General features: G+C 45.8%; 1 protein-coding gene across 4 annotated transcripts in view; it reads right to left on the bottom strand.

Annotated features, from left to right (window-relative positions):
- SAMD4A (sterile alpha motif domain containing 4A) overlaps positions 1–17951 on the bottom strand; it is a 206769-nt gene that overhangs the window by 42625 nt on the left and 146193 nt on the right. For 3 of the 4 annotated variants that reach the window (XM_059182141.1, XM_059182143.1, XM_059182144.1), the window contains exons 3-4: positions 11423–11686; positions 259–368 (exon numbers count right to left, since the gene is read on the bottom strand). In XM_059182141.1, coding sequence (XP_059038124.1) covers positions 259–368; positions 11423–11686 — 374 coding nt within the window. The remainder of the gene's footprint in view (positions 1–258; positions 369–11422; positions 11687–17951) is intronic. The other variant, XM_059182142.1, reaches the window with a different exon arrangement.

Genomic DNA, 17951 nt, shown 5'->3' with positions numbered 1-17951 from the left:
ATTACCTTTTTCATACTCTTTCTCACTGAGCCTTATTTGCCTTCCAGTTATCTGTTGGTCCCCCACCTCCTACTGAACGCTGAAGACAAGAACTCAGCCTTACTCACCACATAATGTGGGCCAGCACCTGGCAGTTCCTAGAACAAGGCAAGCTACTGGGTGAGGATAGGTATGGGTCCGAACAAGGTCTGTCTTGAGCTGGAACTTCAGGTTCCACCTGGGGCAACTTCTCAGGGAATGGTCACCTGCACCCCTTACCTGAGCCTCCAGCTGGCACTCGGTAAGGGCCATCATTTCCTCGTAGGTCATCTGGGAGAAAAGCGCAGCGTACTTGTGCAGGCGGAGACTTTTTAACCAGGCTGGAACATCTGCAGGGCAAGGTGCGCGAGAGATGGGGAGAGAAATTGAAAGGGAACAAGAAGAGATGACAAAAGATGTGGGAATAGAGAGAGGACAGGAGGGTGATGGTCAGAGGGGAAAAAAGAAGAAAAAAACCCTTTATGTTACTACTTGTTCAATTCCATTTTGGCAACAAATTATGGACTTCGAAGTCTTGGTCTAGCCCTGACATTCCCACTGTCAGGCTCCCTTCTTCTATTTTAGACTAGGGGTTGCTACGTTGGGGTCCATGGGCTGCATGGCATATAGGAATTCCCTAGAATTATATCCCAATTTGTGAATATAGGAGTATTTTTCTGGTCAGAGGTCATCCATAGCTTCCATAAGATCCTCAAAATGGTTCATGGCCAAAAACATGACAAAAACCACTGCTTTGGCCAGACTATTTATTACTGATTTGGAAAGAGGTGACTTAGAATGTTAAAACTACATAGGATGAGGCTTCCTCTCCAAGGTTTCCTTTTAGGTTCAGTGTAGCTCTCCATGTGTTCTTTCTGCCACTTCCACAGAAAAGAGCTCACCCAGGCAACTGTGAGAGTCCATGGGTGGAGTTGCTGTCATTCTTAGCCTAATCTTTCTTCTGCCTTTCTCCACCCCAGCGGGAATAAGGGCATCCTAGACTCCAAAACTATTACTCCAGTGTGTGTGTGTGTGTGTGTGTGTGTGCGCGCGCGCAGTTGCAGTGACCATTTCTCCAGGCCATGGAATGTGTCTGGATGTGTCTCAGACCTTTTCCTTGAATATTAACCACAAATATACCAGGACTGGAAAGGCCCCCAAATTGGCTACATCATAGGATAATAGAATCTCCAAAGCATATCTGAAATAAGCCCACATTTTGGATTCTAGAGTTGGAAAATTAAATAGTAACTGCATCAAGATCCATGAGAATTATCACCTTGCTAAGTTCAACCAAAACAAAGCACTTGCCCCTGCTCTTTTAATTCAGAGTTTTTGAGCAAATAGGATCTTTGAGAATTCTTTAGAATCTCCTTCCCCCACCCTTCACCCATTTCACAGATGGGAAAGTTAAGTCATTGTCTAGGTCATGGAGCAAGTATATGATGAAATGGGGCTAGAACCAGGCCTCCTGCCTTGTGGCTTTTTCCTGCCTTGTATCAACTTCTTGTGAGAGGAGGACCACACAGTCCATCAGTGGTAGGGCTGGGGAAACAATGACATCAAAGTACTTTGAAATGTTAAAGCATTGGGTAAATGTTATTCACGTCTCCTATCAAGTATTATCCATTACTAACCATGTTGATCACAAGATGCTATTGTGCCAAGTGCTTTATTCTGAGGCACTGACGAACACCCAGAGTAAGTGGGACACTTCCAATTTCCGATTTTTAAAGTAGTTAACTTTGATTGATGAAGAAAACTGGCCCACTCTGTAATCAGGCCCAGCACCCCCCGCAGAACCTGACCTAGGCTTATGGAATGTGGGTATTTGATATCTCCCCAAATTCAAAGATTACAAGGGGAGGGTAGGCCTGGTAAGGTTACCTCATGATCTGCCATAATGTGAAGGCTGAAGAAGGGGAGCCTGTAGAGAAACAGAACTGGATATCCCCAATGCCTTTGGAAGAACAAACTCAGTCATCTTAGGCAAGAAATCAATTTGATTCTGTGCTTCTAGGCCCTTCCTTCTACCATGACAAGCACAGAGTCCCTTTGGGACCATCAGGAACCACAAAGAGACAAGGCTTCCCCAGGCACAGAGTACCAACTACTTAAGTCCTTCTTGACTCAAACTGTGGTTGCATAGATTCCAGGCCCTGCCAGCTCAGGTTCTGGTACTTTCCCTCCTGCGGCATCCTGGACCCATCTTACCAGACTTTATTCTCCACCATGTTTTTTTGTTGAATCAATGCTGATCCTTCTGCAGTGTGAGCAGCAAATAACCACAGCTCCAGCTTTGGGGCCAGTGACTTATCAACGCTTTGGCATCAGGTTTCATGTTGGCTACTCACATCTTTGAAAAGTCCCAACTTGCTGCTCAGAAAACTCAGTGATCATGATTCAGCAAAGTCTGAGTGACCCTATGGCACACTTGGGCATAATCTGTCACAGAGTATGGAGCATCTCATGGGCCAGACTTTTCACCGGTGCCCTAGTGTTATCAGGCAAAAGCCACTCATGGTAAAACAGAATCCTGAGCTACTAAATCATGTTGAAAGAGTGGGTATTTTATAAGCCAAGAGGGCAATATGGTGTTTTGAGAGTTGGGGACAGTAGGGTATAAATCTTGACTCAGCAAGACTAGCACTCCAGTCAGTACCAGCTCCTTTCTATAAAAGATTTGGACAACTAGAATTCCTGTCAGAGGGTTGGAAGAGCCTGCCTCACCCATTTAGTGAAAATGTGGGCCAGAGGGAGTTTTCTTCCTACCAACTTCACAACATGGTGAGTTAGGCCTTCTGGAGAATTTATTTGTGTATATCTTCCTGGTAAGCACCCATTGGCCACTGTTCCCTGAGGCAGGCACATGTTGACTCTGCTTGTACAGCAAGTGTCTCCATGCCTTGCTTGGTGTTCCATGCTTAAAGAGCTCTCCTTCCTCAAACATGAACAAAGAAGAGAAAATCCCAGTTCTTAAGAACACAGCCTATTAATCTTTCACCCCCTGCTTGGAGACAAGGCGCCTTCTTTTGCCAGAGATTAAAACAAAACTCCTTTAAGAGGGAAAAAAAACCCAGAGAGGTGTGCACCCACACCATTCCACTCCTCCCAAGCCAGGAATCCCAATAATTTGGATGCTAGATTCTGTTAAGATGCTACCCAGAGATGAAGCCTAAATGAAAGTTCAGATCCTTTCCCATGGTCCAGGTGCTACAGGTGGATGCAAAGCTGAGAACCATCTCATATAACCTCAGACATTGTTTCTTCATTCTGAAGAGCTATGGCTATGGTTGAACAAAAAAACAAGTAGGGGTGTTTCTCGAAGGTGCTGATACATGATTGGAGGCATGCATGCCTCCTGGGCTCCCCCCTCTAACTGGCACACAGCCATTTAGCCTCCACGGGGCTGCTTCTGCTGGACTTGCCAACGGAGGTCCCAGACTAGAAAGTCACTCTCTTACGCAGTGTGAGAAAGATTAAGATGCTTTTGCTATATGCTGGGTTGACTTCCTTGCCACGTGTGAGCATCCTGATATTTGCCCACTCAACCCTTACTGAGTGTTTTCTATGGGGGCCAGGCATGTCCCTGCCATCAAAGAAATTTTAATCCAGAGAGAATGACTGACTCAAACAATACATTTATAACAGTTGTAGAACAAGTGCTAGGTCAACTCCAAGTTCTAGGCGGGCACAGAACAATGAGCATTTTGATTTCCCTTGGGGAGTGAGGGATAACTTCACAGTAGGAGCAGCCTGAAAATCACTGGGCAGATCACAGTGAGGAAGCCTCTCTGGAAGCAGGAACAGCATATTAGCAAAGCACAGAGCCAAGAGAGCATTTGGGGCCGAGCAAACACTTGGGTGGGTGATAGAGAATGGCTAGTAGAAGGTGGAGCACACAGGATCTGATGATTGAGATCTGTAATGCTGAAACAAGGAGGGTAGACCTGGTCTTTGGTGATGAGGAACTGCTGAAATCTGAGCAACAGGGGTACAATCCGATGAGGATATTAGAAAGATGATGGCTGTCCATGTTAAGGCTGGACTGGAGGATGTGGGAATGGAGGCCAGGAGATGAACTGAAGCCCTGGGAGATGGCTTGGAAGGGCAGTGGCAAGGAATAGGATAAAAAAGGGTAGTATCTGAAGGTCAGGGAAGAATAGAGGAGCCACAGATTTGGGGTGGGAGGGGAGAAATGATGAGGTCCACTTCATGTCTGCTGAGTATCACTGCCTTTGAGCCATCTAGGTGAAGAAGTCGATAGGACAAGATCTCTGAAGAGAGGTCTGAATGGGAGAACTTGTCAGCAGCATATGGTGGTGACTTTAAGCCATGGAAGTGGTAAGATCAGTCAGGGAAAGAACATGGAGTGAGAACAGGGGTGATCCAAGATAGAGCCTTGGGAGCATGAGGTATTTAGGGGAAGGGATGAGAAGAGAAGCCCAGGAAGAAAACTGGGAGGACAAATCCAAAGGGTAGGTTCTGGGAGAAAGTATCACCATTCATATGCAAATGGTGGGTCCCCAAGCACCATCCTTCATGAAGTCCTTTATTGTCCATCCTTCATGAAGCTCCTTCTAGATCTTGCTGCAGTCCACAGTGGTTTATCTCCACATGGCCATTTTTGGTAATAGCACTACACTCAATTTTTACATGCTCTATGTTTACCTGCTGGTCTTTACCAATGGATTCAATTTCCAATTATGTTGGTTTGCCACAGAGAAGCTTTGTGGCACATACAACAGCTCACACAGAGGCTGGGGTCCAATTAGAACCTGAGTTGCTTTTTTCAAATGTTTGCTGCCAGAATGGCTGCATATACCATTCAATGGGCCATGTGTCAACTGCCTCACAAACAAAGAGTCTCCACAAGAATGAAAGATGGAACCAATACTGCAGAAGGGCTCAATATGGGAAGACTTGTAAGGGCAGGGAGTAAGGTGCCACTGGAAGAGAGAAACATGAACAGCCTTGGTTTCCACAATAAGCCTCACCCGTGGTGGTCCTGGTACCTGCAGACAAGAGAGCAACTTCCATTCACCACAGAGAGCTGAGCTACTCTCAGACAACTCTCTCTCTCTCCCCAAGATACAAGCACATCCTTGATCTTTGAGGGAGAGAAGAGGAAACCAGCTGAGGGTAAGAAGAGACATACTTTTCAGTGTTGAAGTGAGAGGGCAAAGATTCCTTTCAAAAACGAAGCAGAAGTTCAGGAACGGCATCAATATTATGGAAGCCTGTCTACTTTTGGTCAGAGTGGAAGGAGCAGCTCAATGCTGCTCCAGCCTCTGGGCAAAAGAAAGACACGCCTTGGTCTCTGTTCCTCAATCCTGGGAAACATTTGCTGTGGCCTCCAAGAAGGGCTCACCTTGATGGGGAGCCTGTGTGGGTCTCAGAAGGAATGGTTTGAGTAAAATACCAACTTAGACCATTCAATTACAAACACAGGAATTAAATTTCTCAATGTTTCCATGAGCTGTGACACTCCTAAGTGGTGTTCTACATGCAGCTTGTTTTGCGTCATTAAGTGGCGGCTGGGTTCCATGTGGAAAGCTGCCCTCCCCAAGCCTGCACAGTTCTTCAAGCACCACAGCTGAAGACTCATGCTTGGTAAGGAATGGTGATTAAAAGACTTCTATCTTTTAGAATTTGGGAGAATCCTGAAACTTTGCAAAGACAACGGGCCTCTGGCCTACCTGAGAAGAGGGGGCACAATCTGAGCCCATGAGGACCTGCCCATGCAGGATATAGGCTGGCATTTGAGAATAAAGAGAGTGAAGGGAATTTACTAACTCTTGGCCTTCAAGTTAGATGAATTCAAGACAGCATCTAGAAAGTCAACATTCAGAACATGGTGGCTTGTTCCCATGAGAGCCATGCTGAGAAGAGTCCCGGCCACACTCCCAGCCCATCACTCACACCCTTATGACCCTAGAAATGCTGGATTCACCACTTTTCTCACAAAGCTTTATCACAGGGTTCTTCATCTTAAAAAGGATCACACTTGTCAATAATTTTTCTAATCGCATTCTAAGAGAGGCAGAGAAGTTCAAAGGTTTACATTTCAAAACCAACTCGAAACCCTAAACTGGCTACTTCAGAACAGGCAATGCATTTCCTTCACTGTGAGTGAAAAACAGTTTACTTCAGTTTCATTGAAGACGCCCGAGCAAAGGCAACCAAGCCTATACTCCCAGTCCCTGGTTCCCTCCACTCTTAACTGCTAGGTTTCTATCAAGGTAACTGGAGCCACAGGTTTCTTTTGAATCTGTATGATGTCTGAATACAAATAATGCAACAGTTTCTATTACCTCCATATTTTGAGCACCACACCTCATAAGGCAACCCAGTCAACGTCCACTCCTGATGGTGAGGCTGAAGCTCGTGTCAAGAGAAACAGCCCCTGACCTCCACCCCTCTCCCGCTGACAGCTGTGATGAGAAAGTCATGGGGGCCTACCACTTTTAGGAGCCCGAATCTATGGGCCTTACTAGCTAGAAATCTGGAATGGAGTCTCCACATCAGCTTCCCCACAGGCAGTCAGAGTGCTAACCTGCGCAGGTGGGGAGAGAAGCTGGGGCTTAGGGAGACCAGCCAGGGAAGAACATGGCACACTGAGGTCTGGCTCAGCTCCTTGGAGTGTCCTCCTGGTTTCCAGACCCACCAGGCCCCACACTGGCCCAGGATCTGTTTCTTCTCTTTGCTATAGAGGACACCATGGGCTATCCAGCTGCCCCGGCAGGAACCTGGGCATCGTCCTAAATTCCTCCCGCTCCTGCGCGGTCTACTTTCAAGAGGACACGTTCAATTCCGAGCTGTCTCAGTTCTCTCGCACAAAGACCATGCCCACACACTCCTTGGACTCCATTCTCACTGCTGCTTGCCTTGGTCCCATCTCTTTTTCCTCCTCCGTTACTAAACAGCCCCCCCCTCTCAGCTGGTTTCCCAAATCAGAATCCCCTGCTCCTCCTCCCTTCCTATGTCCCCCTCCCCGTCTTCCACTAGGGTCCGATTTCTCAGGAGCAAAGGTAAGCAGGTCACTCTGCTACTAAATGCCCTTGACAGCTTCTGTGAATGCCAAACCTTTCGCAAAGCCTGGCTTTCCCCTCTCCAGACTCCTTCCCATGTCCTTTTGACCTTCAGGCTATAGGAGGTACTCGGTTGATCTGTCTCATCACCATGCTTTTCTTGCATCTTTTTCCCTGTGCACAGAATGCCCTTCCCTCACCTTATGTATTTGGCTAACATGTAACCAGGCTCCAAGACTCAGGTCCAGGCCTCTCCTCCTCAGGAACTTCCCTTGACGTCTCTTGACTTGGCATCAGAGCCCTCCTTGGTGCCTACCCTGACCCAGGGCAGGTCTCCACAATGCAGAGTACTAACCACTATACGATCACGGCCCAGGGCAAGTCTCCAAAGACAAGACAATTTCACAGCTGTGCACCTGCGTCCAGTCCGTGTTTGTTGCTCATGGGACGGGGACTCCCATGAGGCAGGTCCCATCTCTTTCTTCTCTGTGTCCCCAGTAAACTAGTCCAAGCCTCTCTCAGCAGGTGCTTAAAAGCCAACTGACTTGATAAGAACTCAAGTAAAACCCATGAACCAGTCTTTCTTCCCTTCTCTCTGCTTCCATAGAACACCGCCCCACCACCTGTTGACAGCCTTTTGAGAAGTCTTTGGATGTCATGTCTCTACATTATTTCTGAGCACATGATGCTGCTATGAGGGGTAGATGTGCTTCCCCAACCAACAGACTTCTGCTCATCTAGGTTTCTCTTCCTTGCAGGACATTAGGGGAATGTCTTTCTTCTTCCTCTGGGCCACCTGAAGGCTTTGCATGAGAGAAGAGGCAAGAGAGCCAAGGGAAAGGAGGGTATTGTGATTGAGAAGCAACCTGGAAATCATGAATCTTTCCCCTGGGATAAGTCATAGTGATGTTTCTGCCAACAACGAGGACAACTGAATTTAGAAACCCCGATCAGCATATCTGGGCCAACAATGTATAACCAGTAGCCTCCACGGGGCATGTTAAGGGGGAAACTCCTATTCCTGTTGTTTCCTACTTCTGTTCGTTATTTTCTCATCGAGTAGCTGATCCTCCTCCTGCTTCAGCCTGAGATTAGTCTGAGATCCCTACCCGGAGGGACAGCCAATCTGGGCTTTGGAGCTGACTTACATCTTCGGGATGGTATTTACTATAAAAGGAAAAACAAAGCAAAGCAGGCAGATGATGTTATTCCCGTGAGAGTGCAAGCTGGTCTACTTGGGAGAGAACTTTGCGACGATCCCTGGCAGGGTGCTGACCCCAAAACAAAAAGAGGGGCGAGATCAGATCGATTGATGTTCGTGAAAAATTAAAAAAAGAAGAATACTGGGCTGTGAGCTTTATTTCACACTCTTGACCCAAGAGGCCCATTCCTAAGGGACAATTCGTAGCCAGGCCTGGCCAGTTTGTCCAGATGAAAAGGAAGGAATGGATGAACACCGTGTTTCCACAAGGTATGCACAGCTGTTGGCAAGAAAGATGAATTCACACTAAATTAAGCTCAATTATGGCGACTTTTTATTCTTTCCCCAAGGTGCAGGGAGAGGGCTGACACGCATCCTCTGGAGATTTGGAACTCCTCCAAATTCAACTACAGATTCCTTGTTGTTTCTGTAAACCAGGCTTTTAAAAGAACTTTAGAAAAATAGCAATTTACTGATGGTGTCCTCAGGTGGACCAGAAAGTAGCCTAAAAGGGTTGATACTCCTGCCAAAAAACCTAGTTACATGGAAGAAGGGGACGTGGATCTGAGGGCAAGAGCTGGCTCTTTTTAGAAGCGCTTCATTTGATTTCATATTTCATTTCTCAGAAAGTATGAATTAATTTGGAAACTTAAACCTGTGTCTGCTCTCGGACTTGGGAACCAAATGAGAAACTCTTGAGCTGGGCCTGGTGAGGGCTGCCACCTGGGCACTGTCCTGGGAGGCCACCCTGTACAGGCTTCACTGACAGAGTTGCCGTCTCGAGAAGACATCTCCAGGCACCACTAGGGGGCTGCCTTCGGCCCCCCACATTCTGGGAGGCCGCTGTTTCAGGTGTGGACGTTTCTATGATTTGACCTATCAGCTGAACTACAAACACACTTTTCCCACAAATACAACTCTCCGTTGTTTCTGCTGCCTTCTTTCAAATATGTTTTGCCCTCTAATTTGCTACAGACTTTATATTTTGAATCCTGATCGAGTTCTTTGGGAAAAGGACAGTTTGCTAGGTCAGCAGAAGGTGGGTGTATATAGAGTCTTCTGTTTTACCTGGTCACCAAATCCCTTGGGCCTATAAAGAAAATCTTGGATGTAAAGCTTATCTGTGTCACTTTCTGACTGAAGGATCTCTGAGGAGACAATTCTTATCAATTCTAAAGAAAAGAATAGAAGATGCTTACATAGGGGATATTCCCTGAACTTTGGAATATTTTAGCTTGTATTCTAAAACAGCAATAAGAAGTTTATTCGGGTTTTCTGTCATTATTCTTTTCTCACCTCAAAACAACAGCACATTATGAGCACACCTTTACCTACTTTGGGAGGATGTTGAAGGTATACATTAAAGCTGAAAAAAAGAACGAAAGAATAGATGTACAGAAGGAAGGAAGAAAGAAAAGTAAAAGGAAGAAAGGAAAGAAAGCAGACCTCTGATAACCAGACAGGACCAGCATTCCTCTCTGGGAGATGTCTGTAACCCAGAGAACAACCTTCTTGTAGGACCCTCCTTGCCCTTGAACACAAGGGCCAAGGCCTCCTTCCCATAGTCACCGATTAGAACCACACGTACACTTTCTTGGAAATGTGCTGCCCAAACACTCCACTAGGCCTAGGAAGAAGCTAGTCCAGAGGAACGACTGGCCCGGCCTCCTGGGGTCCCTCGGGTACTTGGGGGGTCCCCATGACAGATGTCCTACAGGCTTACCTAAAACATGGCTGAGGCTCATTGGTTACCCATCACCTGGGGCTCAGCTGCTAGAGCACAGAACCATACAGCATGAACTCAGAAATGAGTTTTGCTAGGTCTCCAAAATTATGACACATTCCCTCGAAAACTGTGAAAGAGAAAGAGGACACACATCCCCTCCATGCCAAAATGAGCCATTGTTTGTGCTGTCTGTTAAACACCTTTAAAGACCCACTTGTATCAGCGGAAGAAAGCATCAAGACACATCCCACGCACTCTGGGCACTCACCATGGGATGGGGGTGGCATGGGAGCATACGGGCCTGCCGCTGAGGGAAAGGAATGTTCAAGGAAGACACCAGGGAAGGAACTTCCGGCAGCTTTGTTCCCCTAATGGACAGGCTCCCTGTGTCAGCCTGGAGGTCTCACACAACTGGCCCCTGGGTGGCCATGGATATCTCTCTGTGCCACGCTTCCATGGCGGGGAAGGGACTTGGTGGAGAGACTCCTACACCAACACAGCCTTCTCGAGGGAAAGGTTGGAGACAGCCAGTCCTCAGGACTCTGGATGCCAGCAAAGAGGGCCGCTCTCAGAGCCCCCCTGCAGTATTGTACTCCCAAAAGCAAGGCTAATTACTGTTTCTCCATCTAAATCTGTTATTCCTGGGTCTCTGACGAGCATCTTTCCCCGAGGACTTCCCAGACTTTGAACAACTTGGCGTCTAAAAATACAAAACGCATGTATCCTCTTTGAACCCGTCCAGGGTAATTTGGCAATCTCTGTCTCCTGATGAATAGCTTAAGAAGAGGCTAGATTTACAGGGCAATGTACAAACATTTATTTATGCTGTACGCGAAGCTGTTCTCAGGCTTAACACCCTGACATAGATTCTCAGTGGTACTGTGTTCACCTTCCTTAAACAGGTGCAGAGGAAAGGGTTTAAAAGTTTCTTTGCATATCAAAAGAAAAGGGAGAGAGAAAGGAAGCACGCACGACTACCATTCTGCATTAGGAGAGACTTAAAAGAAAGAGCCTGTGGTTTGTGTTGCTGAATTATTGACAGTTCCCTGGCCACAGCCAATGAGGTAGAAGGCTGGAGGAGCTCAGCGCCTTTCCAAACAGGACAGGCTGAGCAATGTACGTGCACAGGAGATCCTACCGCCAGTAGCGGTGACTCATTTAATTGCCTGCAAGTCACTGCATTTAAAAAAAAAAAAAAAAAGAAGAGCGTTGACCTCTCCTGCTCTGGTTCCTGCATCCCAGGTTTTGGCAAGATACCCTGGAAGGGGAATCGGAGCCCTTTCCGCCAGGGTGGACCCTGGAGCTCTGCAAGGGCTGGGTCAAATGCACGAGTCTGGGGAGGGGGCTGGGCTCCTCTCTCGCTGACTACCTACCTCTCTTTTCACCCTTCTGACTCTAAATAAAGGGACAGATTCTGTTCCCAGTGGTTTCTCGTTCGTCACTCACCTTTCATACCACTACCTTCTTCTTGGAATGTGTTACGAGCAGTGTTCTGATCTTCTAAGTGTTCACTCCCACCACTTCCTGAAGAGGCTACACTGCTTTGTGGAGACAGGGGGGCATGATCGGATGGGAGGCACTGGGGTCCTCTAGCTCGTAAGTCCTCATGAGACATCCATCCGTGGCCTAGAGGCTGGTTTGGCACATTCATGGGTGGGGTAAGGGACACAGATCGTTTCAAAGGGCTGTGGTGTGCCTGGCCTGAGAGAACTGGAAAAAAAAAATAAAATGAAATAGGTTATTCCCCCCCCTTTAGCCTGGGCCACAGAGCACCCACAATACCTTTTAACCCTGAGAAATGACGCTAACTATCTGCGGTCCCCGCAGGCTGAATACAGGCCTGGCAGGGGCCTTCCCTTCAGGGGGTTCAAAGGGATGCATCTGCACCTCTTAGTGGGTTGGGTTTCCCCAAAGAGGCTAAACCTACAGGCCCCACCCATCTGGCCTTCACCTCTGTGGGTCCAGATCTGGTTTTCATTCTAACTCTAGAAATCAGGATCCGTGGCAGGAGGCCTATAAATCAGGTGAGGCTTGACAGCCTGGCAAAGTAGCCATGGGCCAAGAGTGAAGAGAACATGGGCTGGACATTCTCTCTCTCTCTTTTTTTTTTGGGAAACACATAGAACCCGACATTACCCATGTCATTAGGGGTGGACTCCTTGAAGGGTAGGCAGGCTGGTCACCGTTTGGGATCTTGGCTGGGCTGGACGAGAAGGTGGACTAGGCCTGGCAGCCAGGAAGCAGGGGAGCCTCTCAGTTCTGGAGGGGTGTGGGTTCCTGGGGGGCCGCAGGGTGCACACACACCTCAGGGTGTGTGAGCGACACCGGCAGCTGTGTGTGAAAGGGCCGATTCTTTCCCCAGCTTCACAGGTTAATGCCAAACTTCACACTGACAACACTGCCAGGTAACAAGGCCTTCATTCAGAAGCCGGTGGGGCGCTTGCAGTGAGCTGGGGACGGTTTCCACCCGCGGGATCAACGCTTCCCCCCCGGTGGGCCACATCTGCGCAGCCCCTGTTTTCCATGTCTCTCTCTTCCAGAAAAGGAGGAAAAAGCAACACAACTCCTGTAACTAGCCAAACTCAACTGAGGTCATTTGAGGGAGGGATTTCACCCAAATCAACGCCCGGGGAGCCGGCGTTACCCTCGGTTGGTTTTTCTGGGCGTTTAAGTAACTTTACAAAATAAGTCTATTCATAAGAGTCTCTGAGGCCCGCTTCCTGACAGGTCTGGGGTATTTTGACTGCAGCCACGCTCACATGGAATTGAGCCACATGCATTTTTAAACATTTTTCAGGGAAGCCATTAAGTTCCATCTCGGGCCTTATCCCCTACAGTGAGGTTTTGCTCTCCCAGGCCCGGACAAGCTCTTCCTGGCTGGTGTGAACCTGTGTTTTTTAGTAAGCAGAGCTGACACCACAGTGTAAGAAGCACCCACACCACAAAGACCTGGGCAGCAGACTACCTTGCCCCCACTTCAAAGAGAAAGGCCAGAGCCAAAAGGCTGGGTGCTTCCAGAAAGCATATTTGGGGGCAGTGGTGGTGTGGGGAGGTAGTTCATGGTCAGCTGGCTTCAACCAGGCCTTGAGAGCAATGGGGTCACATCTCTGTTGTCAATGTTTCCTTCCATGTGGCTTCACGTGGCCAGAAGGGAGACAACTTGTGCAAAAGAGGGACAGCCTGAAAGGCGAGAAGCTTCTTCATTAGCAGAACAGGGAGGCAAAAAGGGAGCTGCCCGAGTTTACCATTTGTAACCTGAGAGATTCCCACCTGAGGCAGATTCTATCAAAGGCAAGGAATTATCACTGGACTTTAAAAAAAATGCAAAGGGAACTTTGTTTAAAAAAATTTTTTTGACCCTAACAATCTGAAACAGCTTGCCTTTCCACTAAATAGGCTAGGGAAGAAACTATTGAAAAAGGTTCCCTGGAAAACGCAATCCTACCTGGTTGGATCAGAATTACCAAGAGAAAAAGAAAAGAAAAAAAAAAAGCAAAAAGGAAAAAAGTAAATAAAAAGGAAGCAGCAGCAAAAATGAAGAGAGAAGCCAATAGAAAAAAAAAAAAAAAAAAAAGCCAGACATCCAGAAAATCCATTTCATGCCTGTCTAAGTATTTATATAAAATTGGGCAGACTTGTTGAGGGCTCACTGAGTGCTGGAACAGTCCAGCTTAGACATCTTAGCTTTCTGATACCTTGGCAACTGTTTCAGACTATCTAACTGGCTGATGCTCCGACCAGGTGTGCCTCAAGTGGAAATGGGGGTTCCTCTTCACAGCCAGGATTAGAGGTAAACCCCACACCACAAAAACAGGCTAAAGAGAGACACCCAGCTTTGAATTGGAAGAACCCTTAGGACCTAGCTTGGTTAGAGGCGAAAAGTGAACATGTATGTAATCATGGGTGGGCACACCACTAAGAGAATCCCCTTCTTTGGGTGCTGACAGCGATACCCCAGATATGTAGGAGTTGAATTCCATTTCTGGATGGAATCCATTTGCATCTTTCCACCTAAATTTTTCTTAAATGCCACGCTACCTCCCCATTGATGGGCATCCTTGGGGAGGCGTGTTGATTGATATCTGAGGATTCTACCAGTTATTGAGAATGGAACAAGATCGTTACCTAACTTAGTGGGACTTATCGGGTTTTACTCATAGATAACTACACCCATGTCTTCATATATCTCTGAGTTTGACTGACATCACAGGGAACATGGCATCCATTTGGCCTCTGCCTCTAATAAAAAATCAATTATAGCCGAGGGAAAACCAGGGCCTTTCCCCAGTGACTTTCTACTGAAGGCCCACCCTGTCTGCATCATAAAGATTCCCGCAGCTGGCACCCAAACAGCAAGGTCTCCTTAGGAGTCAAACTCCTATAGCAACCAAGCAAAATGCCTCACACACAGCTTCCGATTTACAGAGATGGCCATGTGTTTAGATCCAGGCATGGGACCCACCCCAGTAAGAGTGAAGTCATGCTGGGCAAATGCCGCATTTCTCCAAAGAAAACCAGGCCCAGAGGCAAGACCAGCTCGTCTTCCAGTGTGAAGGAGACAGAAGCAGGTGACAGGTGACCTGTCCAATGTGCCATTCTGGGGCAAAGACAATTCTTCAGGTAGAGATAGTAGGTAGAGGCTTGTACCACAAGGCCAATTTTAGGCTTCATGTTCGGCACAAAATGGCAGAGGCAATGATCAATGCCATGGGCAGCATGTAGGCCTCACCGCTGTGGCATGAATGAGGTGGCCAGGGGCACAGCGCTGATGGTCGTCCCCTCACTCCATTTTTTTTTTAACCAAAGAATTCTTCTGATGTGGTGATAAATAGAGGAAAAATGGATATTCAAGCAAAAGTAAATACCTAAATAAAAAATTCCTTTTTCCTGTGAGTAGAGAGGCAGAGCAGTGAAAACAGTCTTCTGGTAGCTGTCCCAAAATGACTCTAGCTAGAGGCAGACCTTTAGAATGACAACAGTCAATGTTTCATTCAGACTTAAGCTGCCCCTGGGTATCCGAACCCTGAAGAATTAAGTACACCTTGGGGGAAAAAAAAATCTCAATATAGATTAGAAATCAGCAGGTTCCGGCAGAATCGAAGTCCTGAATTTATATTGCATTCGTGACTTTAGAATAGTGGAAGTTGGAGGGACAGCGTGTTTCTGGATGGATTTATTATATTGAAAATCCTACTAAAAATTACTCGGGGAACAAAGGTTGCGCCTCTTTTGCCCTTAAAAAACTGAAGCTAAAATTTAATATAGTGTAGAGTATAAATTCAATATTGTTTATTGTTTTTAGAAGGAAATAGAGGTTCAATATTGCTTACGTCTTCTTACAGGAAATTTCAGGAATGTCCACATATTCACGTATGTACACATAGGTTGGCCAATAGAATATTGTGATTTAGGGGGCATTTATAAATCCAAGTGAACCAAAAATAAATAACAAATACTGAGTAAGTCTAGTTGAAATATGGGGGAAAAAACAGCTAAAAATAATCTTGTTATAGCCATGGAGCCGTGTGATACAGGTTGAGAGGGTCTTATAATCTGGCAATAAACTCTGCCATATCATTCTTGGCTAGCCAATTTCTCTGACCTTATTTAAACTTATGATTTCTTTTTCATCTCAAAACATCTTTAAGGAGACTCCTGTCAACGCCTTTTTAGAGGAAAAGACCATACCTGACCCTGGGACCTATTCTTTTAAGTATTTTCTTAAAAACCTGGAAGTCAGATTTTTTAACCCCTTTCCTTTGACCAAACTTGACTTCAGCTCAATTTCAGCTCAAAATTCAGTGACAGGCTTTTGGGGACAGACTCTTTTAAGAAAATTAGGAATAACTGCTTTTTTTGCTTTCTAATGTGACAAATAATAGGGTTTGCAGAAAGAGGAAGTTTGGAGGTACTGGCCCACGAGCTCTTTGGTTCACCGTTAGGTTAGGCATTATACTTCACCGTGGAGCAGAGAAGAGATCCCCACAAGCAAACAGTACAGATAATTGGACTCCACTGTCAGCGAAACTTTATCCTCACAAACTTTAACGGACATCTTTCAAAGATACATTGCATACTTCCCTGTCCTCCTGAAGCTTATGCATTGAATGCAATTTCTGCTTTAAAAATTATTGTTAGGAGCCTAGATTCATAATGTTTCAGAGCTGGAAGCCCCCTGAAAGGTAATTCAAGAATTCCTAAGTCATGAGCTCTGGGCCCTGGGGAATGAAATTCCCTTAAAATCCCTGTGTGCACCACCCTTTGCTCATGAATGAAATACTGTGTTGCAAATAATCTTTATATATAGGCAGAGTATGAACATTAATAAAAGACAAATTAATTTACATGTTGCTGAGTTCATAGCTCTTTTGGTCCCTTTTTTCTATCAGCAGATTCAGGGTACAATTCTTGCTTTTTGGGGACCCCTATTTTTTTTATAACTTAACAACGGAGCCCCAAATTCAACAAATGGTAGAGATGACTGCTATTCTCTGCTTTGCTGACCGAGGTTTTCATGGGCAGTAAAGGCAGCCTTGGGCACTGTCGTGCTCAAAGTCCCTGGCATATCTTTCATCGTCAGGATATTCCTTCCAGTCCTGTCCACCAGCACTCTGCGTTGCTACTACTATGTGTTTCCACCTCCTTATAGTCTTAACATTTCGTTCTAGAGTTTATAATCTAGAAGCTGACTTCTTTTTGTATAAGGGCAGTAAGTGTTCCCATATTCCTAATCACGCCCTCTTTCCTCAAACCTAATAGCTTGATTTCTCAACCCAAACTTGAGTTCTGTCTCGTCACATCTCTAAGAGTTCAGATGGGATTGGAAATCTTAATCTTTTTTACTCCTCAGGCAGTCTCTCAATTTCTAATTCAACAAGCTGCCCTTCTCACAGGAAAACATGTACTTCCTCAAAATTTCCAAATTCTAGATGCTCATATGATAAAACTTGACAAAATTGCGAGTAAACTTGACAAAAATAACTCATTCTAATTTAGGGATTTGAAGAAGTAGAACGAGGAAACCAAACATCAGCACATGATTTTAAAATATTAACTTCAAAGTTTTTTCCTAAATTAAAACATCCTAGGCTATTCCCTACTCTCAGGATACACGCTGGGCATGTCAACACACTATGACAAAGCCTAAGAATATTCTACGTGTGAGCTGCTAATGGTGTAACTTTAACAGTGTCTATTAGACCTACTCCCCAAAGAAATTCAGAGTATCCACAGAACCTTTGCTGTATACAGCAATTTGCTGTATACAGCAATCATACAATTCTTACATTTTGCTATAGGAGATGGTTTGATACTAGACTAGTTTAAAGGAGAAAAAACTCAACCCACTGCCAGCTACAAAATAGCTTCAATTATTGTTTCAAAGTTACTGGGGGAGCAATTCTGATCATTTCTTTAGATTTAAGGGCTGCTTCTCGGGCATTTTTCAGGTGCCATCCAAGAATTTCTTGAGAGTGCTTTCAGGGCATCTAAGGAACTGCTACTAAAGGCTTTCCGTTTTCAAAGAGTAGAGTTCTGTTAACATCACTTGTTTGAATGATTCCAGGCATTTGCTTAAGGGAAAAAAAAAAAAAAAAAAGCCAGCATTTTCGAGGCTCAGTGGTGAAATGATACCAGAGCCTGGATTCCTCTTCTTTAGTTGGTTTTGTGGGGCCACAACCCGTAACCCAAGGCCCTGTAGTGGGAATCTTTGGGGAAGAGAAGATTAATAGTACTGCAAGAATACATTAAAAAACCAAACCAAACAAAAACAAAACCAGAGTGTTTGATCAGTGACATCATGCAAAAGAAGACAAAATAACACCACTCACATTTACAGCCAAGTACAGATTGGTGTAAAAGGAGGGGGAAGGGGTTATTAATTACTCAGGTTAAAATTAACATGCTCTGCCATCATTGCTTCAGGGAACAAACTGAAAGCCCATCTAGAAGGTTTCATGCCTCAACTCTGCATGCT

The sequence above is a fragment of the Mustela lutreola genome, chromosome 7 (genome assembly GCF_030435805.1).
Source record: "Mustela lutreola isolate mMusLut2 chromosome 7, mMusLut2.pri, whole genome shotgun sequence".
NCBI classification, from domain to species: Eukaryota; Metazoa; Chordata; class Mammalia; order Carnivora; family Mustelidae; genus Mustela; species Mustela lutreola.
Note: the sequence above shows the minus strand (reverse complement) of the source record. Positions and strands in the feature narration are given on the sequence as shown.